Raw genomic sequence first — 23705 nt, 5'->3', positions numbered from 1 at the left:
GGCTCTACTGAAGTCTGGGTAAACTACATCCATGGCCTTTCCCTTTTCCATTGAGAAGGTCACCTTGTCATAGAAGGAGATCAGGCTAGTCAAGCAGGACCTGTCTTTCCTAAATCTGTGCTAGCTGGGACTGATCACTGGTTCTCCTGTATGTGGCACATGATGGCACCCAAGATAATCTTAGGCAAAATTTCAACCAAGAACCACTTTATGAGCATTTTTCTTAAGAACTTAAGAAATTTCAAACTCCTAGCATTTTTCTTAAGAACTTTATCTTCTTACCCTCAGTGGAGGCCCAGAGATCCCCTCTAGGTTTTCTGAGTAATTTTTAATACTTTTTTTTTTTTTTCTTTTCTCCTTCACAATTAGGCTTAAAATGCTTCAGCAGTTTCCCATGGGGAGGATCTGGATTCACATCTCGTAGTTTGGGTTAAACATTTTTCATGTATATTTTCCCAATGGTTATATTTTCTCTGGTCTGGATATCTCACAGGGATGCAAGAGGCAATCAGCCTCATTTCAAGAGATCATATGGCACCATGTGTGTTTTACTTGAATGTTTGTATGTGCAGAGGTGCCTTTCACTCTCCCAGTGTGAGCTTAAGCAAAGACACTTAGAGGAGTCCCTCATGTAGCTTGTTTCACAAATACAGACCCTCCTTTCTCTGGAAAAGCAATTGCCTCATGGTAGAAAAAAATGGATGGCTATATTACTTCTAATTCAAAACAAAATGCAATTTAGTTGTATTAGAAATTTTGCTCAGCTGTCACTGAAGCTGGTTCATTCCACAGACTCCTCTGAATAGAGGTGCCAAAAGTCCTTGACTGTGTAAACCCCAAACATCACAGAAGACAAAGTGACATAATATTAATATCTAGCAAAATAGATGAAGAATTTTATTTGTTCTCAATGACACTGTTTGTACAGGCATATTAAACGAAAAACTGGATGGAAGAGCCAACTGTGCATAGTTTGGATGCACAACATGCCATACCTTACAGTAAGCATTTCACGAGAACAAACAGTCACATAAGATTTTTTTGCATTCAAAAGTTAAAACCACAAATTCACAAGACAAAACAAGAAAGGGGGATCATTCCTGGAGGTGTCTTAAGAGGCCTGTAGACAGTTTTATCAAAGCACCTATATGATTTAATTGAATGTACCATTTAAACTAGGCTTAGGCAGGTAGGTTAGTGGCAAATGCCATTAGCTGCTCCTTGGGAATCTCCCAGAAGCAGCAGACATGAGATAATGGAAGCTTCCACAAGAAGGCTCAAGCTTCAGCTGGAGAACAAGCCACTGTAAGTTAGCAGCTGAAGGCATAACGCACGCACACATCCCTCCTGACCCCGAGGCACTCACTAATCATTGAAGAGGGCAAACTATGTTCCCTCCCACTCTTCTACAAACAAGAAACAATCCCAGGAGGGGTGTCTACAGGGAATATCACAGAGGACGAATTTCATGTAATATTAGTTGATCTTCCAGGCTGTATAATGGTGGTAGGCATGGATAGGCCTCTGCAGAGACCAGTTCAGTAGAGGTTATGGTTTGTAAGCCAGGGGAGAGAAATTTTTCCCAAGAACTACCTATCCTGCTCCATTGATTAGACTGCATCTCAGATGATAAGTTCAGAGAACATAACACAGAGACAGATATATTAGAAGGGCTGACCCCCACTTACATCATTCTGCCCTCTTTTTTTCCCTCACTTGTTAGCCTTATTTCCCTGCACACAAGCATTGTTAGATGGGTTACACTTTAACCTAAGAAGCCAGGGAGATTAAAGCTATGGCTGAAATATGAGCAGGAAAAATCAGAAGTGGAAACAAACTGTTCAAAAATAATTGGTGAGTATGGTTAATTTATTTGTAATGTTCACTTTCCATTCCATGTAGTCATTATTAATCTGTCACACTGTGTGGTGGTGGCGAGGCAGGCGGGTTCCTGCATCTGGGAGTGTTCTTCAGTCATTTCCCTGGTCTACTTCCTCTGCAAGGATGAAAGAAGATGGGAGGGAACAGAAGTCAGACAGATATATCCATCTGCTTTCTAAGGCTGAGAGACAGAGGGAGCAAGATGTGGATGTGGAAGCCAGGTTGTGTGGGAAGCACAGTACAGGACAGAGAGCTGCTGTTTTACCAGGGTGGAGGGTCATCCACAGCACTCACTACTTGTGTCACCTTTGAGGTAGTGTGAGATTGAGAGAGGGCTGAAATTCTCCCTGTCCCACTGAGAGAGAGAAGCAGAGTGGGATTTGTCATGACCAAAATGTACACAGGGGCACAGTGTAAGCAGGCAAGGCTGGTCAGTGTAGCAGGGAGACATGTTCTGTTTATTTCTCTGCAAAACATGGCAGAAATATACTGCACTCCTACTATACAGGGCAGGGAAGGAAGCTTGGCAACTGGGATCTGCCTTTTAGTCAGTGCGGGCCACCTTTGTACATTTAGACTAGTGGATGAGCCTCTTAGGTAGCAATTTCCTATCAACCTTTCCAAAGAAGATAAAAATCTCTGCTTTTTAACAGAACTGGGGAAAAGTAGCCTAAAATCTAAGGTTTCCCCATGAGTCTCACACTGGACAACCAGACCACACCAAAATACCCTTTGGAAATGTTTTACTGTCCACTCAATGTTTGGACTTATGCACATGTTTCCATGAAGGGAGGCTGCAGGTCCAGAATTAGCAGAAAACCATTGCACCTATGGACACAGTCCAAATTAACAAGCAGTATGGAATTGAAGTGTAGGAATTCAGATTATTTTCTACTTTTTCAGATAAAACCACAAAAGGAGATAAACGCCACCATTTACTACCAGCAAAAGGCAAAGCTTTTGCCTTCTCCAAGTCCAAATCACTTTTTCTCTGTTCTCAGGTGTCACAGTCATCAGGTCCTGTGAAAAACCTTTTCCCAGGAACTCTGCTTTCCAGAAGCCTCCATATTCCAAACACCTGGAACTGGGCAACTGATGGAAAGCAAAACCTGCCACCCTTTGTGCAGTATAGGACAGGAGAAATAACCTTGGTAAGAGCTTTTTACAGAAGCTCCTAAATTACCTGTGCTCCTAAGCCAAATACACATGGCCTTGCATTGCAGAGAATCCCCCAAAGATGACTGTATTCTGTCCTGCCAGCTCAGACTCCAAATCAAGACTGAGGGCTGGTTACCCAGGGCCATGAGGCACAGCTGCCACCTGAGAAACCCTGGGGCAGCAGGAACCTAAGCAGGAAGCAGCTGTTCCTCCAAACAAACCAAAGGCAAACTTTCCATCTCTGTAACTCCCATGCTCTCTGATTTATATCCAAGATCTGTGCCTGTAAGTTGGGCCAATGTCATCCAAATTCAAACAGGAAGAGAAGCACTGGCTGGATGACCAAAAATACAATGAAGAAGATGTGGAGAGCAGTGAAGGAAGCAGTACCCTACCTGTGGTGCAGGGAGAGCTGTATTCCTGTGTGGCAAACTCATCTGGAAAAGAGAAGGGAAGGCAGAGTGAGCTGCCATGATCCCTGGCACTGCTGGCAGGGGGATGTTTTTCCCAGGCTCCCAGAGCAGGCTGGTGCCACCATCCCAGTTTCCCCCAGAGATCCCAGCTGGGGTGGGGACAGCCCCAGTGCCAGCCCTGTCTGGCGGCAGTGGCAGCAAGGCAGAGTCACCCACACAGGCAGCTCCAGCAGGGTATCTCCAGGGCATCTCCACCCCAGGGTAGCCAAGGGCTGCTCAGACACCTCCTGCCAGCACACTGGGCTGAGGTGGGGACAAACTGCTCTGTCAGTGCCAGCCTGGCACAGCAGCCAGGAGAGCAGAGGCACAAGGAGCAGCAGGTCTGCCTGGAAGCACAGGCACGGCCACGCTCCAGGGCCAGAAATGAACACGGCACCCCCGGCATCCACGGCTCCACCCCAGCCCCTCTGCACTGCCAGGGCTCAGGCAGGGCTGGGGTGGCAGTGCCAGGCTGGGGGCAGCTGTGGGTCCCCACAGCCCCCGTGCCCCTCCTCGCTCCCACAGGCACTCCAGGCACTCACCTGTCTCGTAGTAGTCATAGACCTTCACCTGGGCTGGCTTCAGGCCCCGCACGGGGATGTCCCGCTCCACCGTGAAGGAGAAGCTGAGGCTCTCCCTGCCCAGCTGGGGAAGGGAAGCAGTAGAGGCTCAGGGGGGCTCTGCACTGCAGGGGCTCCCCTGTGCCTCTGCACTGACCCCAGGCCCCCGTGCTCTCCCCTGCCACCCATGCTCAGGGGGGGACACAGGGCTGTAGGACTGGCTGAGGGGCAGGGGCAAACCCTGGGACCCTTCCCCACCCTCGGGGAGGCTCTGCTGGTGGGGAGATCAGAGCCTGATCTGTGCCCAGGGTGGAGGCAATGCCTGCTGAGGGCTGGGAGAGAGTTGTCCCCTATGAGACTGACAAGGTGAGTGATTTGTTTATGCTCTGTGCTTACAAGCCTGGAGATGTTAGCAATGCTCTCCACCCCCATTTTGTGCTATCGCCACTGTGCTGTAGAGCTCAACACGTGCCCAACAGCGGCCCTGGGTTCGTCCTCACCTGCTCGATGTACAGCAAAACATGGTTTGTGTTCACTTCTGTCCGCTGGATCTGGTGAAACCGTGTGTTTGTGAGCTGGAAAAAGGAGTTGTGGAGGAGGTTGATGATCTGAAGGGGAGTTAGTAAATCCTCCTGACTTTCTCCCCACCACTAAAGGCTCACTATGTAGGTGCTGAGAAGTAAAGCACAGGAAATGCACTTCCCAGAGGACTTGTCAAACACTGTGGTATGAAGTCCCATGTACTAAGTCTTCCCTTAACTCCCACCATCTCAGGCTCTTTCACCTTCTTGACACAAAAATTGAATGAGGGACCAGAATTGTCATGGCTGTCATGTATCTCCCAAGGCCCCCGAATCCCTGATAATAGATCTCATGGTGCCCTTCCAGCTTTCGATCTGGGGCTAAACAGCACATATAACTGCAAGCTACCACAAGAGCTTGAGGAGAAGGAAGGGAATGCTGCTGCTGGCATCCCTCATTCACCCCTACTCCAGAGCTGAGGGGTAGAAGACCTGGAGGAAAAGATGGACAGGTCTAAGAGAGAGAAGATACAAGGAAAATAATTAAATGCTAATTTAAATAATGAAATTGATACTCTAGATTAAGGATAAATATCTTCAAGAAATGCTTCACACAACACCCTACCTTCCTCACTGAGGACTTCAAGGGGACGAATCCTGACAGCATCTTCACATCAACTATCACCATGTTGGAGACATTGCGCTCCCCTGTGTAACTGAGGAACCAAGCAACAAAGATTCAGTGCACATCAACCCAGAGCTGGGCACACTTCCAGCTTTTCCATAACACTTGGCACCCCACTAATGCCAGGCAGTGCAGCACCTTCCTCTCCAGCTGTGCCAGGTTCTGCTAGTCACCTACACAGCCTCCCACTAGCCCAGCCTTGGGCTGCCCACACAGCAGGACAAGTTCTTCCTCCAAAGCCTCTCCTCACAGAACATCTGCCTCCTGCCCACCTTCCCAGGAATGTGATGCACTCCCAGACTGCCCCACCACAGGGACAACCAGACCTCCCCCAGCTCCCATGGCTCAACAGGAAATCTCAGACCAAAGCACAGACTCACCTGACATTTATGCCAATGTCAAAGACCTTGTGAGCCTTGGAGTCCACACACACCTCTGGGATTGTGTACACACGGAGCAGGAAGGGCGCCTTCTCCTGCGTGGGCTGCACGTTGTACCTCAGGCTTGTCTAGGGAACAGCAGCAGCTCTGTGTGAGCGTGTGTGTGTGTGTGCTCAATGGGGAGAGAGGGGACCCTCGCCCCACACAGCCAGCCCACTTCTCACAGCTCTTCCACACTGCAGAGCCTTCCCTCCTCTCCTAAACTTTCTCCTCCACATTCCTCTAGTCTTTCTGTCCTCTTCCCTTTACCCACAGCCTCCCACTTCTCCCCTCTCTCCTGTTCTTCATTGTCCTCTACCTCAATGGAAGGACTAAATGACCTTAGAGTCTTTTGGCTACTGATCTAGACTCAATGATCTCAGGCTCTTTTCCAACCTGGATGCTCCTACGATTCTGTCCTCTCCAGCCTGGCCAGGAACTCCCCTCCCAGGATGCCAGCTGTCCCCATCACCCTCACCTGCAGGTAGACGCATCCTTCACCAGACACCTCCACGCTGTACTCCCCTGGCACCTGGGGAAGGGGCACGCGCTGCAGCAGCAGCCGGTTGCTGGGATCCACTTGGAAGTCGTGCTGGAAATCCCCTCCAGACCGCAGGGCCACTTTGGATGCCGCCCCGCTCTTGGCATAGGTGGCAGCTCCATACAGGGACAAGGCTTGGAGAGCCACCACTGTGTCCTGAAAGAGATGAGTCCCAGCAGCCAGGGGATGCAATTAGTCTCTCCACAGCCTGTCCTCTCACAGGCTGCCCTTTCTGTCAGCTGGCACCCTCCCCTGCAGCCTCACTTTCCCCAGTGAAAGACAAAGAAGAAAAGACAAAAGGAAAGAGCAGCTCCAGCATATTTCCTTTCCCAGGGGCACTACCTGACATATTTGTCTGTAGCCTCTGGAGAACCTGACAACCATGGGAGGTACTGCATGGATCTATTGCAGGGTTCCAGTTCCCACCTTCCTGACAAAACTTCCTGTGCTCCCACCCGGCTCTCTGACATGTCCCACCTTCTGACCTTGATGTGTGGCGTGGCCAGAGGGAAGCAGCTCACCTGGGTGGAGGAGAAGCCTCCACTGGGATTCTGCTGACTGCTGATCCACTTTGCAATAAGGGATGCAAACGACAGCTCCTCCTGGGCAGGGGCTGGCTGCGAGCTGAGGTGAGCCAGGAGCACGTAGGCCGTCATCTCCACTTCCGCAGAGGGAGCTCGGTGGCGATAGTATGGGAGATCAGCCTCGGGCTCCTTGCCAGGCCGCTGCCAGTGAACAGACCCATCTTCACAGGAGCCAGGGACAGAGACAACAAGCAATTGTTACTATGAAATATTGCAAGGGGCTTCTTGAGCTGCTGCTGCTCCAGCTGGGAGGACGGAGCCTCCAGGATATGTCTGTCATGAAGGGTGAAGTGGGAAGGGTCAGGCTTACACATTTTGCAGCTTTACAATGAGTATGGGAGTGCTGAGACTCATCCAGTACTTTGTCCTCCACACTCCACACTCACATTTATGGGCTACTGCTCACTGCTTGGCCAAACCCTCTGTCCAGCCTGATTTAGGCAGAATAATTCCAAAGAATTATAGGATTTTCCCTGACAACTCCGAACTTGTGCCGTGGCCTCCAAAATGCCCTGTGAGCTCATTTTTTCTCTCAGCACACCCATCTCTTCTCTGACTGACCTGCCTTGTCCTCTGCAAGGTCACCTTTGTTCTGTGTTGAGCCCTTGGCCTGGAAGGAAGGGATGTTCCTGAGCGTTGCTAAGCCTTTGCTAAGCAGTGCTGGAGTGGTGAGAGCAGTGGGCTGAGGAGAGGTGGGAGCAGAGCCACCCAAGGGCTCAGCACCAAGGGGATGGTGCCTGGTGCTTCCTGGTCAGCTCCCTCTGGGCAGAGAAGAAGGACCAGGCCCTGAGAGGGACTTCTCAGAAAAGTAATCCCTTTGCACAAGTCTTTCCTCTCCCTGCACCTTTCCCTACCCACACTGGCCAGTGCCTGCTGCCACTGCCCCACCAGCAAAAGCCATTTCACCAAGGGAAGGTGTAAGGCTGGTGAAAGGCATGTCCCACCAGGAACACTCACCCTTTCTCACTGCTTCCTTTTCAAGTGAGTCAAGCAATGCCTTCCGCTTCTCCCTGTTCCCTGCCAGGGCAAAGGCGTATGCCAGCAGTGCCTTGGTGTACACATGGTTTTGTTCCTGATTGGCTGCTGTTTCCAGGCAGAACAGCGCATTCCGCACCACCGAGTGCTGGAAGAAGAGAGAGGCTGAACTGGAGGTTATCATAGTGAGCTCCATCTTAGAAAAACAGGAATAGGGATGCTACCTGTGGACCCTTAGCATCCTACTCTTTGACCTGATAAAGATTTTACCATTGAAAAAGATAAAATTCCCTCCAGACCTAAGAATTCTTAGAAGAAAATGGCAGACAAAGGCTGTTCTTTTTCTTGAATCTAATTTTTTAAATATGTCTTGTTGTAATGGTTTTTCTGAGTTTGATTTCAAGACTGTGAAGCAGGGCTCCAATCCTTCTTCCTTGAGAAGAACTGGCCTGGTTGTGTTCTGGAGTAAGAGGAGTTCTCTGAAATATTTCTTTGCTTTAAGCATACTAATTACGTGCTTTCCTCCTGCAGCTATTATCCTGAGACTCTTCTGTGCTTTCACCCTATGCTTATTTTTGGTTTTTTCCCCTTTTCCAGGGCATTTTTAAAAAAATTCACTTGCTTGAAATAATGTAGATTCTAGTTTGGTGGTGAACCCTGCACAAGATAAAAATGTGTGTTGTTTTGTATTTTCTACAATGTTTTTTGTGATGTTCACATTAGCAAATCATGTATTGGTTTAAGAGTGCAATCACTACAGTGAAGTAAAATGTAGCTACTTTACATGGTGTTATGACTAACAGACATTGTTACGCCACAACCTTTCAGCAAGACACAACTACTCCTCATTTGTGATGGAAAAGCTGCTATAAAATTGAAAAAGTAGCTCTGCAGGGAGACTATGCCATGACCTGAAAGCTAACAGCACATTTACAGCTTAATAAAGGGTCTAGAAGGAAAAGACATATTTTTCTGTTGCTTTGTGCTTTGACTTTAACTGTGTGTGTACTGGAAGATGAAATAATTTGTGATCCCTTTTGAAGAAGCAGTTTTAAGCAGGTTTTAAGAAAGCAAAGAATAAAACCAAATTTGGTTGTGTCTATGCCTACTACTGTTTGTAAGGTAAATGCTGGGGAGGAGTGCAGTCTAATGGCAGGATGTGGCAGTAGACATACATGCTAAGGACAATGCTATTAAGGTTTTTATGAGGGTTTAATATGGCCTATTTTACTTATAGAAATACTCTGTATGAGCCTTAATTACTTAAGGACTGTGCTAATCTTAGTTTAACTTGAAATGCTCCCATACCCCACTCAGATTGTGACAAACCCCTTCTGTCGCATTCAGTGGCAGTTTTGGACTCAGAGAGGGAGCTGGAAAACATCCTCATTATCCAATACAGTTCTGCCTGAGAGCTTGGTTTCTAAACACAACATATAACAAAGAAAGAATGGTCTTCTAGTGAAGTTAGTGTCATCCATGTCACCTTACTGACAAAATATTTCCTTCTGCTTGTTCTTGCTACACACGAAAAAAACTTCAGACACAGAACAGTCTCTACTACGTTTGGAGTAGAGGGATTGCAACAGCCTGGCAACCACACTGGCTCAGCAATCCTTCTGCTGTCATTCATACCCCAGTTTTACCTGCACCACTACCTTGCCTCAAAGTGAGTGGGTCAGAATGACCAAACCCACACTGCTCTTAAGTAGGTCACAGGCTTTTCATAGTGCCATGATGGTATTCCCTATAGGTATATCTTATTATTCAAGCATTAAGGATGGGGATTTCCCATCTAGAAGAAGTAGAGAAAATGACAATGGATTCCTGAGTGTGCCATCCTTTTTTACAGACCTGTGGTGTTGTATCCGCCCAATAGGCCCAAGAGTGGTTCAACAGGATTGTACTATGCTAAGAAACAAAAGGAGATTTCTGTAGGTGTAGAAAACCTATTTGGCTCACTTCAAAGAATCAAATATCACTTAACCCACTGTCAGTGCAAGCTGTATGGAGCAAATCCACTAAAGAACTCAGAAAAATGTTAAGTGAAATGTGTACACGGGCTGGGACAGGAGAGGAAAATGGAGGAAGATGTTCCTTCAGTCTAGGCTTAAATGAAAAGATTATTCAGACAGGATTTCTTCTTTCCAAAGGTAAAGGGACCTGATAATCTGGGTGTGGGGACACTAGTTGGGCAGGTTAGTACCATCTGTGGCTCAGGTTGGGGTGCAGACACGTACGGTTACAGGCAGAGGAATCTCCAGCAGTGCAATAGTGATGTAGGCTGCCAGTGTGACCTCGTCATTCACTCCACCCTGCAGGGAAACACAAAAGGACTTGTTGATCCCTCACAGTGCCACTAGCTTCTCTCTGTGCTACACATCTACATCCTGCAGGGACAAATTCTCCCTGGCCTCCTTTTCATGCTGAGTCCTTCAGAAGACGCTGCTGACTTCTTCCTGCTCCTGTGATAGCCCACATATATAACTCCTCATTCCTTCCCACGCCCCAAGTGCTGAAGTTACTCTGTCAGTGCCAGAGTGACTTATGGTCAAGTTCCAGCCTGACAAAACCCATGTGGAGCCAACACTTTACCTTCATAGCATTGTTCAGGAGCGTCCCAGAGCTGCGGAAACATCCATTCTCCTTCTGCTTTTGAGTAAGCCAGTTCAAAGCATCCTGGATGTGCTTCTCCTCTATGAAGATGTGAGGCCGGGCCTGGGCAAAGGACTTGAGGACAAAGGCTGTGAGCCTAAAAGTGATAGAGGGAACCAAGACATCCTGAGTAGGTCCTGTATCAATCAGAGGTCATAGGGCCCATTTAACTTCATCTCCACCTCCATTCCAAATTTCACAATGGACAAGTACAAGAATACACTGAAGAATGAGAGGACATGAGAAGCAGGAAGGAAAAGCCAGAGGTGCTGAAGTCTTACCAGGTATTTCCAGCTTGCCCATAACGTGGCCCAAAGGTGCTGTAAGAACCATCCCGGTGTTTGTATTTCAATTGCCTCTGATACCCTGAAATGAAGAGTGAAAATATATTTCAGTTTCCACAGTGCTTTTCAAGGAGCAGTGCAAAGGAAATGCAGCAGACATGGGACACACTGTCCCCTTTGGCTATGGCACAGATATGTACTAATGTAATACTGCTGCTCAGTATTAGAAAGGAAGTTCAGGGAAATCCCCAGCTCTGAATATCTCTATTCTTGTGCTCTTCCTCTCTCCAAAAACACCTGGAAACTGACTATCTGCAGTCATTGCTGCTCTCTGCCCAAGACTTCATGAGGATGCAAATGCTTCCTAGACTTGAGACAGATGTGAGAGTGGTTCCCAGAGGAGAGCTGATTAAAAATGTGACTCTTACACACGATAGGAATGCAGAAAACAGGATACTTTTCTCTGGAAGAAATGCAATTTTCCTGCAAAAATTTTCCTGCAAAAATACTGACTCACAACAGCCCCTTGCTAGTTGGCAGATGCTCATCATGTGTATATGTCCTGTTGTGTCTCTCATCATGCCCTAGCTAATGTGGTAAAATTCTACCCGATTCAAAGATGAGCAGTACTTTCTACACCTCAATGCTAAGGAGAATTCAAGATCTACATAAGCAGCTGCCATGATTAATGGTAACAGTCTGATTTATGTATTTCATATAACCCTTTTCTTATGAAGAGAAATCCTGAGTTATTGCCAGCCCTGGACTTTTTCTGTGTTCTTGTTTGGATGCTGTTGTCTCTCATCCTCTACCTCCAACTCAGCTGAGTGTAGGATTCCTTCTTACAGATACTGTATTGTATAGCCCTAACCTGCCAGTACCTGCTCCCTTCTAGAGACAGCTTCCAACAGATCATCCAGGCCAGTGGCCAACAGTGTCCTTACCCAGTAGCCAAGGGAAGGGATGAACAAAGGCGAAAGCTCACCGCTCACTAAGTACCCAGTGGCCTTGGACTTGACCTCTTCACTCAGCTGCCCTGTCTTGTTCAGATAATCCAGGACGTAGATGTTGGGTGCAAAGAGGGCCATGTTCTGCTCCCCACAGCCAAAGGGCATCTGGAGGAGCTGGTGCAGGTTCTGCATGGCAGTGCCCATGATGTCACCTGGGCAAGGGGACAATTAACAGTGTGTGAATTGGCCATTAGGCTGAGAACAGCCTGAAGGGCAGTGTTCTAAAATAGTATGTGACACTACAAGGAGGTTTTACTTACCTAGCACTGAGAAATATGCTCTGGCTGAGTCATCCACCACAGTCTCTGGGAGAACCAAGGAGACTCTTTCTGACACTGACTCTTCTGGGATAAAAAGCAGATAAATTTGGTTACAATTCCAGATGGATCTACAATGCATGGGTAGCAGCTATCCATGGGTGAGACACTATCCCTTGAAGAGGGGTTTCCTGACTTAAACAAATCCATTCATCTGTAATTTTGTTGATGAATTTCCTGTCATGCAAGTTTTGTATTGGGCCTGCAATACCCTCACATGCAGATTGTCATGGACTTCTACATGGCAACATTCAACCAGCCTTGACTGACAAATACACCTTTTCCTGCCTATTTTTCTGGCATTTTCTGCTTTGGTGGGCAGACCTGGCTTACTGCAGAGTCTGGTTTGTGATTTTACATCTGTTAAATGAAAGGTGTTAGAGACAACTGTATCAAATCCCAAATACTCTCTCCTTGCATTGACCTGGCCAGACTAATTTCCTAAAAGATGTGCTCCTCCCTCTCTAATTGCAGACATTATTACATCCTCAGCTCTTCTTCTACAGGAAGAAATGTTTTCACTAACATCTGGACATACATCTAGTTTGTTCAATTTTTTCAGATCCCTACATCTTTCTTCTCAGTAACACTCACTAACCTTTTATTCCACCTTTGTCTTTAGTTTCTACCTCAGCAAAGAAAGTTTTGGAAAACAAATGGCTCTTACCAGATGCACAGAGCAGAGAGTTGTACGTGGTTTCCACTTCAGTCCCTTCCGGCTTGGGGAAAAGGGCAAGAAAAAAAAAACAACAAAAAATGAGAAACAAAAGCAACAGAAAAGGAAGAAATATCAAAAAGGAAAGTAAAAGGCATTCTTTGAAAATTGCCTAGAAATTTTTCTCCTCCACGTGCTAAACTGAGAGTAATTGAGGACTGTAACATACTGGCTAATTACAAGTATGAAATGTAATAAATTTTCTCTTCTTTTTTATTACTGAGAGAGGCCCTGCAGCTTCACAGGTTGTGATGGAGATAACATGCAAGGTGATGTTATCAACAGAGACATGGGACCTGGTCATCCAAGTTGCCAGTCACAGTGGCCCAGTCTAGCAGAGCTCTCCAGGCTGTGGTGATGGCTGAGTGCCTTGCACACTGGGTGGATATGTATGCAAGAACTTTGACTGGTGGCAGCTACAACACTCCAATGCACCTACAAGTGACATGCTACAACAACCAAAATTTAAATGCGTGCCACAATCAACTGGTTTATAAGTTCTAGTCTAGACTCTGAAGTCAGAAAATAATCCCTCTTTTCTGTTGAGATGGGTGAAAATATTTTGCAGAAAACTCATGTATCAAATGTTTACAAGAAAACTTTTTTTTGGTTAGAATTTATTTTAGTGACATCCTTGCACCAATTTTTTAACTTCTAAATAGGACAGTTCCCATTGTTACAGTACTGGTTTCCAGTTTTGCCAGATGATATTTTTTCCCAGCATGTAAACAATGGTGTTATTGTCTTCACTTTCTCACAGTCAGAATATGTTGTCTCTCAGTCTTCAGTATGAAAAGACAGAAGAGTATTAAAAGAGCAGGAAAAAAAAAAACAAAAAGAAAAAGTTTTTTTTTATAAACTGTAACAGAGTTAAATGCTTCTGTTTGAAAAGTCACCTTCTTGTTTGTTTTATGTCATTCTGATATGCAAATAAATGAGAAATCCATTGTTTTGTTTGATTTTCAGCAGGAAATTAAAACATACAAACTGAAATTGTTTGAAAGATCTTCCTTTCAGAACAGATGAAAATTCCTGGGTGAAAAAAAATCCCTTTTCTAAAGAGCTCTCAATGAGGCTTGGATTCTTGAGGGGCAGAAAGATGCCCCAGGGCCTCTGGCACACTCACTTCTCTCTCCCTCTGGGATGCACTGCCTGCTGCAGGGAATATTGTCATCCATGTGCTCAACACAATGCAGCTTCACCCCAAGCATGTTACACTGCATCCATCCCTGCTAATTAATTGTTCAGCCTTGGATGCTAATCTCCAATTCCATCCCATCAGGGCTTGCTGTAGATTAATTACCACATTACAATAACAGGATAGGATGAGCAATCTCTCAGACACCCTGACAGAAGTAACTCTAGTACTTGTTCAGTAATTTATATTCCCCTGCCATCTGCGAGAGAAGACTTTACAGTGCTCTGTTTTCCTGTATCTTCAAAGAACAAAACAGTCTTTTTCCTAATGCATACATGAAATTAGGAACATTTCCTGAAATGCTGAACAGTTGTTCGTGTATTATAAATTCAAATCCATTTATAAATAATTAAAAAAAAAAAAAAAAAAAAAAGTCTGCCAGATAGGAATGTTGTTCCATTATTACATTCTGGTTAGCAAAACATTTCCTGAGGCTACATGAATCCTAGCTCTTCCTTACTGAAAACTGGAATGTCTGCAATGTAAAGAGGACTTATTATATGGATTTCCCTATACAACAAGCTGGTACTTTTTGTTTGCTAATGTGTAGCATCACTGGGAATTTTATGCTGGGGATTAATTTTATGACTGGCAACTTATGTGAAAAGCTATGTTTTTCATTGCAAAACACTGCTTAAGAAAAGAAGTCTACAAAAGAATGTGAAAAAAAAAAGGTTAGTTACACTGTTTTGAACATTCTTAGAAATGTAATAAGCACAATTCAAAGCAGTGATGGTAGTTTTGTTTAGAAATATTTGTAGATTGTAGTGACTGTTCCATATTCCAGAGTACTGGCCATGGGCTGGAGGAGAAACATAAGCTTTCTGGTTAGTGTTTCATTCACAACCTATCCCTGTGATTTATTACAGGCAAACCCAAGGATTTCTCATTTATCTCTGATACAATGTGTCTCAGAAAAGCCTGTCATTATTGCCTGTGTTATTATTCCTGTCCCTCTATGTAATGTAAGACTCTGCTTTGTGAGATGGCAACATTATGAGTTATGGGCTCTATTGGCCTGTGTTAGATTCATCAGTGCTTCTTCTGTAAAAGCTTGTAGAATAAGAGTCCCACAAGCCATTATTGCTGCTCCCACAGCTACACCAGAAAACCTTTATCACACAGCACCTCTTGCTGCTACTATTGCCTCTTTTCTGTGCCACCAAAATTAGCAGCCCACCTACCTCCACCAGCAGCTGTCTGATGACCGTGTCCTTCCGCCCTTTCTTAGGGGTCTCCACAATGTAGTTCCCACAGGGCTGCTGGCTCTGTAGGGCCTCAGTGGTCACTGAGAACTCCACCTGCCCTGGAGAAAACAGGAGTCAGTCAGTCCTGCCAGGCAGAGTCAGGGAAATATGGGTGTGTTTGTGCTGGGAACTCTGTGATGCATTACAGAGAAGCTTTTCCAAGAGGAGAACTGAATCTGAGACAGGGTTTTATGTTGATGCAGATGCAGCCTTCCAGTTCCCCTCCTTTGTGATGCCCACCCAAGCAGGTGTTAGTCCACTGGCATGAAGAGTAGTGATGGGCTCATAAATCAAATGGTCTTTTTCTGTGAGGCTTCAGAGAAAGCAAGCTTTGATTAAAAAATTTCAGACCCAAACAGGTTAAGACAAGACATTCTTAGCTCTACAGCTGGAATGACTGGGTTCTTTTCATGCATTAAGGTGATTTATGATTTCTGTTAGAATGTTGGGAAAGCCATGGCCTGTAATGTTTGTTTAGGACCTGGAAACACTACGCCCAGTGCCCTGTCTCAGCCTCAGGGTTGGACTTCTAAGAGAAAAGATCCTTCCAAACAGATTTGGAGTCACTAAGATCATCACACCAAAGATCTGATGCCATACACTGACATCTGACCCCAGTATCTCCTTGTCTTCTGGTCTCTTACCTAGAGATCTTGGTGTTACTGCCCAAGCAACAGTTTTCCTTTCGTTCACACAGATGCAGTAGGATTCTTCCCGTTTCCCCACTGGTACAGCCAGGAAATTGGTAGATTCAGCCAGAGACACACTGACCTGCCAGGTGTGCACAGAGGCATCATGAGGTTTGGACTTGCAGAGAAACTGGAGTTATTGCAGACAGTGCAGTACATGGAAATAGGTAGTGGAGCTGGTTATACCATGGTTTCTGAGGACATTATGGGAATTGCAGAGCAAGAACTGCCTGATAAAGGAGGAAATGACTGAAATTTGTACAGTTGTAGGAGATCAGTGTAGAGAACAGGATCTCTGGGGAGGAAATTGATTCTGGGAAAATGAATAGCACAGACCAGTTGTGCCATGAATTAAAGATCTCCCTCATAGTTGTTTAGGTGAAGAGATAAAACACCAGCAGTGGGAACAAGTAAAGGAACAAGGAAAAACAGAATAAGGGAACAAGGAAAAGTGGAATAAAGAGCCTGAAAATAGCAAACAAAACAGGAAATACAGGGACATAAGTAAGAGTGCATTGGAATGACTGGATAAGTGCCCCTCCTTGGTTCAGCTTCATTCCTTTTAGAATAAAAATCTGTACTTATAAAAAACTAAGCAAAGGTGATTGAGATTCTGTATTAATCCTTTCCAAAATTTTCTCTTGTCTTTTTTTTTTGCTAGAAAAAAATGCAGGTAAGAATGGCAAAGCCATATAGCTCTCCTATAGTATTTTAGTGACAGATGCAACAAATTACAGAAGTCTGCACATTCCAGAAAATGTTCTGTGAAGTTCTGTGATATGAGACTAAAGGCTGAACATAAATATCCACCCTGGTGAACCTGAAATTTCCATTTGGGTATGCAATGATTCTGTGATCTGTGAAGTTCTCTGTTTCTGTAGAACAGTAACATAAATTTGTGATGACAAGGCTGGGTGTCTCAGTAGCAGAACTTCAGGCTCTGAATAAAATGCAGCTTTTGAAACTTTGGCAGGAAAACACATTCCCTCTTCATTGAATACAGCAAGGATTTGCACATATACACACCTACATGAAATTACATTTGCAGGTCAGTCATCTGGCTTGGAACAGCTCGTTAGAAATGGCCCATTGTAGTCTCCCCATGGCTGTTAGGCTGAGCAGAGCTGTGAGCATCCCTTACCCTGATGCAGGCAGGCAGGTAGTTGAACACGGTGGCTTTCAGTGTGAAGGACTCCCCACGCACTACAGAGTAGGGCATGGTGAGCTCGACAAAGAAGGGCTGGAAAGCTCTGAGGGACACTGTCGGGGACAGGCCAAAGCCTGTGTCTGCTGAAGTGCAGAATGCATTGGCTTTCCACTCAGTGATGGTGTCAGGGATGGTCACTTCCAGATCAGCTTTTCCCTCAGGGCTGGTGAGGGACAGAGAAAATTTCAGTTATATTCTGGTGTTCATCTATTCTCCTCTCAGCCTACTGAGCAACATCTGCTGACAGCAAACCCCTGACCAGCTGGGATATAGGCATTGGCTTTTGCATATTCCTCTAAAGCATCCTGTACATAATCCTTAAAAATCCTTAAAAAGTCCATTTGTCTACTAGAAATATTCCTCTCACTGAAATACCCATGCATCCACTGAGGCTTTAACCTAGTCCAAGGCTTTGGTCTAGTGACCTGTCATAAAGTTCCTTTACCTTTAAGAAAGTTAAAGTTGCTGGGGTCTCCTGAGAGTCTTTTCTCTTGACCAATTATCGGTCATTGCTGAGAATTGACCGCAGTTTTAGCCATTGAAAAGTAGAATCAACTCGTGAACCCCACCTTGAAGTGTACACCCAGAAGTCTGTGGTGCTCTTTTGTTTTCCTGACTGTGAAGCGTGGCGGAGCTCGGGCTGGCCTCCGGTTCCCTGCCCAAGCCATGTGGCCGGGCAGGGGCCGGGCCGGGGCCGAGCCGGGCCCGCCGCGTCTCTCGTCTCCCGGCCGGGAGATGAGGCTTGCCCCGAGCTAAGTCGGGCTGGGCCGGGCTCGGCCCGATCTCTGGTTCAGCTGGAGGTTTTGCTGTAACTACATTTACTAGAAAACTGCTGAGTGAAAGAAGAAAGGAACTCTGAGCTTGCAGCAAGCAAAGACAGAGACCACGCTCTCTAAAAGCAGCTATGAAGAACTTTCCAGCGCAGACGGCTCTAGCTCCTGTTCAGCAGAGATCACCGAACCATCTACAAAAGCTTAGGCAAGATTTTAACTCTTTCTTATCCAGATGAGACTTGCGGATTAATCTTTTCATCCAGAGAGAGAAAAGGAGAGTGATCAACATGAAAAGAGACTTTATAAACTACTAGTGGCAAGAAAGAAAAGAGACTTCAAGAAAGGTAGAGAATTAAGGAAATGCTTTAATTAAGCTGAAATATCTTTCTGTTAAAACTATGGAAATGGACAATGAAGTCTTGAGAAAAACCCCTTTAATTCATAATAGAGTATAGAGAAGAATAAAGTGTTTAAAGTGTAAATTTGAGTAATAAGTGAAGTAATTGTGGTATAGTGAAGTGCTGAGAAATTTGAAACCTTGAGAGGCAATGAGAAAAACTGTTTCTTAGTGAAGCTCACAGAAGCAAATAAAGAATACTTTTTTTGCCTTTGACTAACTTATCCTTAAAAATGCTATCTTCAAACTCATGACCCATAACACATTTTCAGTGATGTAGAATGGGAGGGGTGGGCTTTAATAACAGTAGCTCTGAGCAGCTGATATCAGAGAAACGAGAAACTATAACAAAAATAGTTTTCTTGTGACAAACTCCATAAATTAACAGAAAAGAACTTCTGTTTCTCTACAGAAACTGAAGAAAAGACTATGGAAAGAATTAGAACTGTTTAAACCATCAAAATTATACAGTTTTTTGTCTCTGTTGTCATGTAAACAAAAGAATAGTGAGCAGTGAGAAATGAAAAAGTTTTTCTAAAAGTTTATTCTAGTGTTCTTATTCTTGTAGTTTGTCAATAAACTCTTCTTTATTCCTTTTAAGTTTTTATGCCTGGTTTGCTCTTATTTTAATCCATATCTCACAGCAAGAAATAAATAATTCCTTTTTCCCCTTTTTGTTAATTACTGGTTTAAAACCACAACATGACCATATTCTACATTCCCTTAAACACTTACTTGACTGAAACTATGTCCCAGATCCATGTCTCAGGGAAGTATTTCCGGACTGTGTCCATAGGATTGCCATCAACCATATCTTCTGCCATGTGATAACTCAGTTCTCCATGCAGATTCATTGTAGTGACTAGCAAATTCATTCGAAGACAGGAAGAAAGGAAAAGATGTGTCAAACTCCATTCCAAACCAGGAACATACTTTCCCTCTAGGTAGTTGTTATTCTTAGGTCAAATTTTAAAATTGAAAGAACAGCTTTGACATCTTGGCTACTGGAAACATTAATTTCTCTCTTGCCATCTCAGTATTTAATTTTTCTTAATGCTGCTGCTCTTCTTACAGAGGTTGGGTGAAGGTGAGCATTCTTCCCCCACTGCCAGCAAACCCATTGTGCCAAAAGAACCATGAAAGATCCTGGTTTTGGGGGTATATTTCTATACCAATACAGAATAAAACATGAAACTCACTGTCTCCAGACATTACCAGGACACATATTTCAATAATCTGATTGAAGAACTGATTGCATTTATACATGACCAGAAACAGAAGCTACACTTAGCCCTCTCTCTAGGAATTTAAAAAAAAAAAAAGGATACGGGTCTTTATATCTCTGGCCATTAGCAAATACACAGGAAGATGCTTTCTCACAGTGTTGCATACTGTTGTGCCTTTTTAAAGGCTTTTCCATCAGCCTTAGAGGAGTTTACATCTTCTCAAAATAGACAGCTGTCTTGAGCCATACTCTGATGACAAATCCTCCATTTCTAAACCAAAGATCTGATCTCTTAGGTCAAATTGAAAGAAGGCCAGAAGCTGCTACTTGAGCCAAAGCTACAATTTTTTAATTGGAACTGGGGTACTGCACCATAGAAATCAGTAACTGAAAGTGATATAGGTGAGTCTTTTATATAGTCTTTCTAATCTCAGATCTGTTAAAGGAAACAAGCAAACAAAAGCAACATCATTATCTTCAGTCACTGAACCTGTAGAGAAGTGACATGACCTACCTAGCCTCTCACAGTCATGTAAGTGGGGAAACTGGGAACACAACCAGATTTCTCAGCCCCCAGCAGTAAAACATTGACCCATGGGCTTGTACCACCTTCTCATTTGTCTTTCCCCACTTTTGCTCTAGTTGTTTCTCTAGCTATTGCTAGAATGTGGCTGCCTAGAAGCAGATGCTCCTTTTATAGGTTTTCATAGCTGGACTCAGATCTGATGGGAAAAAAACCAAAAACCCACTGCTTTGTGGTGAAAGACTCTTTTAGTGCCTAAATGCCCTCCCCTGTTGTAGGGGCTGGTGTGGGAGTCACCAAGCACACACAGTTCCAACCAGGCACATCTGGCTGCCTGGGAAGATGAACACAATCAGATCTGCCTGTGTAATTAATATTCAAAGATTCAAAGAGGGAAGGAAAGAAGCAGGGTGGTAAATTTTAGGAGGTTGTGTGAGAGGTAAAACCAAGAAGGTACTAGAACCACTGTAACTCCTTTCCATCATGTGTTCTGGATAATGCTCGCAGAGTTCAGGCTTATGGATCTTGCTGCTAGTGAAGACTTTTAAGCCCAATTCCTAGTAAACAAAGAGAAAGAAGAACAAAAAAATATGCAAAGAAATGGTTTGAAAATAAACTTTATTTAGTATGTCAAGAATGGATGTACCTAAGTCTGGTATTTATCAGAATAACAAAGGATCGTTTGTAAATTCCAGATAGGCTGGTTTGACACAGGTGTGGAGTCTCTATCATGTTATTTTCATACTAAAGCTAAATGCTGGCATCATTAGATGGAAAGGTAAGGCCACAGACCTACCTTGGGGACCTGGGTGAAAATGGCATGTGTGAAATGCACTGGAGTGAGGGTACCCAAAAAACTTTGTGCAGGACAGTTTGGATGGGTATGCTTGGATTTGTGGGTTATCAAATTAATTGATACTTTAATAAATACCTATTTAACTGGAGGAAGGAAACATGAATAGATGAGGAGTTTCTAATGTTATGGCACTAGAGGTAATTTCTCAGGACTGTTTCCTTACCAAAGCCCATTTGCAGGTGTCTTTGCTATGGGGAGACCTTTCAAAGTTTTAATGGTTTAGGCAAGCATTCAGTTACTATTTACGGACTAAGTAGATGTGGGAACTGGGCCTGGTTATTTTCTTGCATACAAACATGAGCAAGTTTACAGCAAATGAGCTTATTTTTTTATTAAGAAGCCCTTCAGGGCAGGTGAGAAGAAGAGAGGAGACTGAATTTGAAAAGGGTAAAAAAAAGAAAAATGAAAGGCTGATGCTTACTTTGAGAATTTCATAGGCATCCCCTTCACCATCAGAAGAAATGGGTATGTAGAGAAATCCATTTAATGACAGATTGTCAAGTGATACACATGGATTAACATTGTCTTCTTCCAAGTAGTAGTCCCTGAAGCTATAACCCTGGCTTTCCTTCAGTGGAAGAAGCTGATACACCTGTGGAAATGCAAATAACAGGGAACAATGCAGCAGGTCACAACTTACAGGGACAGACACAACCTAACACTCCATTGGTAAATGCCAGCTTCTAAAAGTGTAAGGAGTGCAACTGTAAACATACAGAGCCCCGTGTCTATAGTGGTGCTAGTGGGTACTTGCTTGGTTCCTGTACTTGCTCATCACCAAAAGTAGCCAAGACTTACAGAGCTGGGAGAAAGCTCATTTTCAGGCTTCATAAGGAGAACACTCTTGTCCACTGCATGCAGGGCACACAGGGATCTTGGAGAGGTGTGGAGTTGCAGACGTGTACTGGAAGCAGGAAGACCTTCCTTGGGTGCAAAACTCAATCTCACCTGCAAATCCAAAAGGAAGTTCAAGCAACCACATTTCCAGACATTGTTACATTATTATTCTGACACTTCTAGCCTTGTGAACTGATTTCTGCCAGTGTCTAATGTATATTCACCTTTTATCAATGTAATTGGTAAGGATGAGTGATTCACTTTTTGTTTCTGTCTTGCCCCACTTTTCATTTTCACAGCTTTGTAGCTTATTCTGGTCACCAGTTCTCAGTCAACATCTGGTCAAAACATTTCATGAACCCATTGTGAATCCTGCTTTCATTCCAGAAATCTAAACTGAGCTGCTGTCCACAAGACAAACATGGGTTGCATAAACCATGTCTTATACTCACTTTATTGGGGAGGCACATTTCAACCTGGAAATCTTCTGAACTGGCGATGACTTCCCCACTGGGTGAAGTGGTGTACACAAGCATCTGTGCCACGGGAGCAATCGCTGCCTCAACAGAGAAGCTCAACTGAAATGTCCCAGAAGCTAACAGAGAGAACAGAAGGCTGTTCAATCAGCAAGAGGTTCCAGTATATGCATTTGCCTTCCCCAGATAAAAAATGTCAAGTTCACTTATGCTGAATATTTTTAGTTCTCAGGGGCTGGAAAACTGACATATGACTAAAATCTATGGCTGCTGCTGAAGACACCTGCAATCAAAAACTTATTGTGAATTGACAAAAGACATGAGTTTGGAGGGCCTCAACTTGGCTTCTAGATTCTCCCCAGTTAACATGTGGCATAATTTCTTGATGTTCACAACCCTTTATTCCCTCAAGCTCCAAGATCTTAAAAAAAAATGTTGATGCAAAAAATAGTAACATGACTATTACAAAGGGTGACAGCAGTCAAGGTTGTAGAGTGGCTGAAAGAATAACTTGGCAAGGATACTGCAAAGCAAGTACTTATCAAGCACACCAAACTATTACTCCAAACACAGTAGAAAATGCCCCTCTGTGCTGGAAAACACTATCTGTGCCTGAGCTTTATGTCACAATCTAGACAAGGTGGCAGAACATCCCTTGGTACCAGCCCTGGTGGGAGTTTAGTCACTGCTACTAGTGGGGATACAGAACTTTGTACAGCACACGAGATCTTTTACTGCCATAATCTGTTTATATCCAATGCAGTGCAGCTCCTTCTCACAGACTTACAAAATATCTCCCTCTTCTCATTGTCAAAAGACATTTAAAGTTGCATCACAGCCTGTATCTGTTACTGAAACGTGTAATCCTTGGACATTCATATGAATAAATTTAAGTGTGTTGATTAGAATATAGGTATGCATGTGTTTACATGCTTACAGGGCAGGAACAATACAAAAAAAAGAGAAAAATTAGGGAAAGTGAGAGAGACAAAGAAATGGAGGTACACTCTTCCTGCTTGTTGTACATGGGAGTCTGACAACCCTGGTAAGCATCCAAATCAGAATAGGCTAGAGTGGACATCAGACAATGCTGCTTTTAGGAAATGTCCAAAACATTATACTTATTTTTCATTGAATTTTCTAACATTTTCTCATTAAAAAAATAGCACCTGTTGGAACCTGTTGGAACTCAGAGAAAACAAAACTAACCAAAGCCACTTCATCTAAAAAGGCTTAATTTTGAAAATTCAAACATTATGTGTAAAGTTTGAATGAAATGTTAAATTTAGTGTTTGAATTGAAGTCATGTATCTACATCCCCCTGCCCCAAATTACCATCAGAAATGTTAAAAAGGCATAGATCTGCTCACCCTCTCCAGGATTCACAGTCAGCTCATGGGTGTCAGCTAATACGATTTGTCCCTTGGCCATCACCTGTGTAACAGAGAAATCTTCCTGGAACTGTTGTTACCAGTGTTGAAAGGCAGGAGATATTCACTGGGTAATAATTGTAAGAGTGT

General features: G+C 44.2%; 1 protein-coding gene across 4 annotated transcripts in view; it reads right to left on the bottom strand.

The window, feature by feature from the left end:
* Positions 1-1851: 1851 nt before the first annotated feature.
* The window catches only part of LOC131583301 (alpha-2-macroglobulin-like), a 36933-nt gene continuing 15079 nt past the window's right edge, over positions 1852-23705 (bottom strand). For 2 of the 4 annotated variants that reach the window (XM_058847271.1, XM_058847280.1), the window contains 24 exons: positions 23556-23619; positions 22162-22304; positions 21671-21820; positions 21294-21464; positions 20474-20573; positions 19004-19130; positions 17033-17261; positions 15847-15973; positions 15140-15261; positions 12710-12761; positions 11986-12069; positions 11701-11877; positions 10713-10797; positions 10372-10528; positions 10017-10091; positions 7759-7924; positions 6739-6962; positions 6155-6373; positions 5638-5765; positions 5198-5288; positions 4552-4626; positions 4034-4136; positions 3435-3476; positions 1852-1996 (listed from right to left, as the gene is read on the bottom strand). In XM_058847271.1, the coding sequence (XP_058703254.1) occupies positions 1971-1996; positions 3435-3476; positions 4034-4136; positions 4552-4626; positions 5198-5288; positions 5638-5765; positions 6155-6373; positions 6739-6962; positions 7759-7924; positions 10017-10091; positions 10372-10528; positions 10713-10797; positions 11701-11877; positions 11986-12069; positions 12710-12761; positions 15140-15261; positions 15847-15973; positions 17033-17261; positions 19004-19130; positions 20474-20573; positions 21294-21464; positions 21671-21820; positions 22162-22304; positions 23556-23619 (2937 nt within the window). In that variant the 3' untranslated portion in view covers positions 1852-1970. The remainder of the gene's footprint in view (positions 1997-3434; positions 3477-4033; positions 4137-4551; positions 4627-5197; positions 5289-5637; positions 5766-6154; positions 6374-6738; positions 6963-7758; positions 7925-10016; positions 10092-10371; positions 10529-10712; positions 10798-11700; positions 11878-11985; positions 12070-12709; positions 12762-15139; positions 15262-15846; positions 15974-17032; positions 17262-19003; positions 19131-20473; positions 20574-21293; positions 21465-21670; positions 21821-22161; positions 22305-23555; positions 23620-23705) is intronic. The other 2 variants (XM_058847254.1, XM_058847263.1) reach the window with 2 other exon arrangements.

The sequence above is a fragment of the Poecile atricapillus genome, chromosome 1 (genome assembly GCF_030490865.1).
Source record: "Poecile atricapillus isolate bPoeAtr1 chromosome 1, bPoeAtr1.hap1, whole genome shotgun sequence".
Classification (NCBI taxonomy): Eukaryota; Metazoa; Chordata; class Aves; order Passeriformes; family Paridae; genus Poecile; species Poecile atricapillus.
The sequence above is the reverse complement of the archived record's forward strand: the minus strand, read 5'-3'. Positions and strand labels throughout refer to the sequence as shown.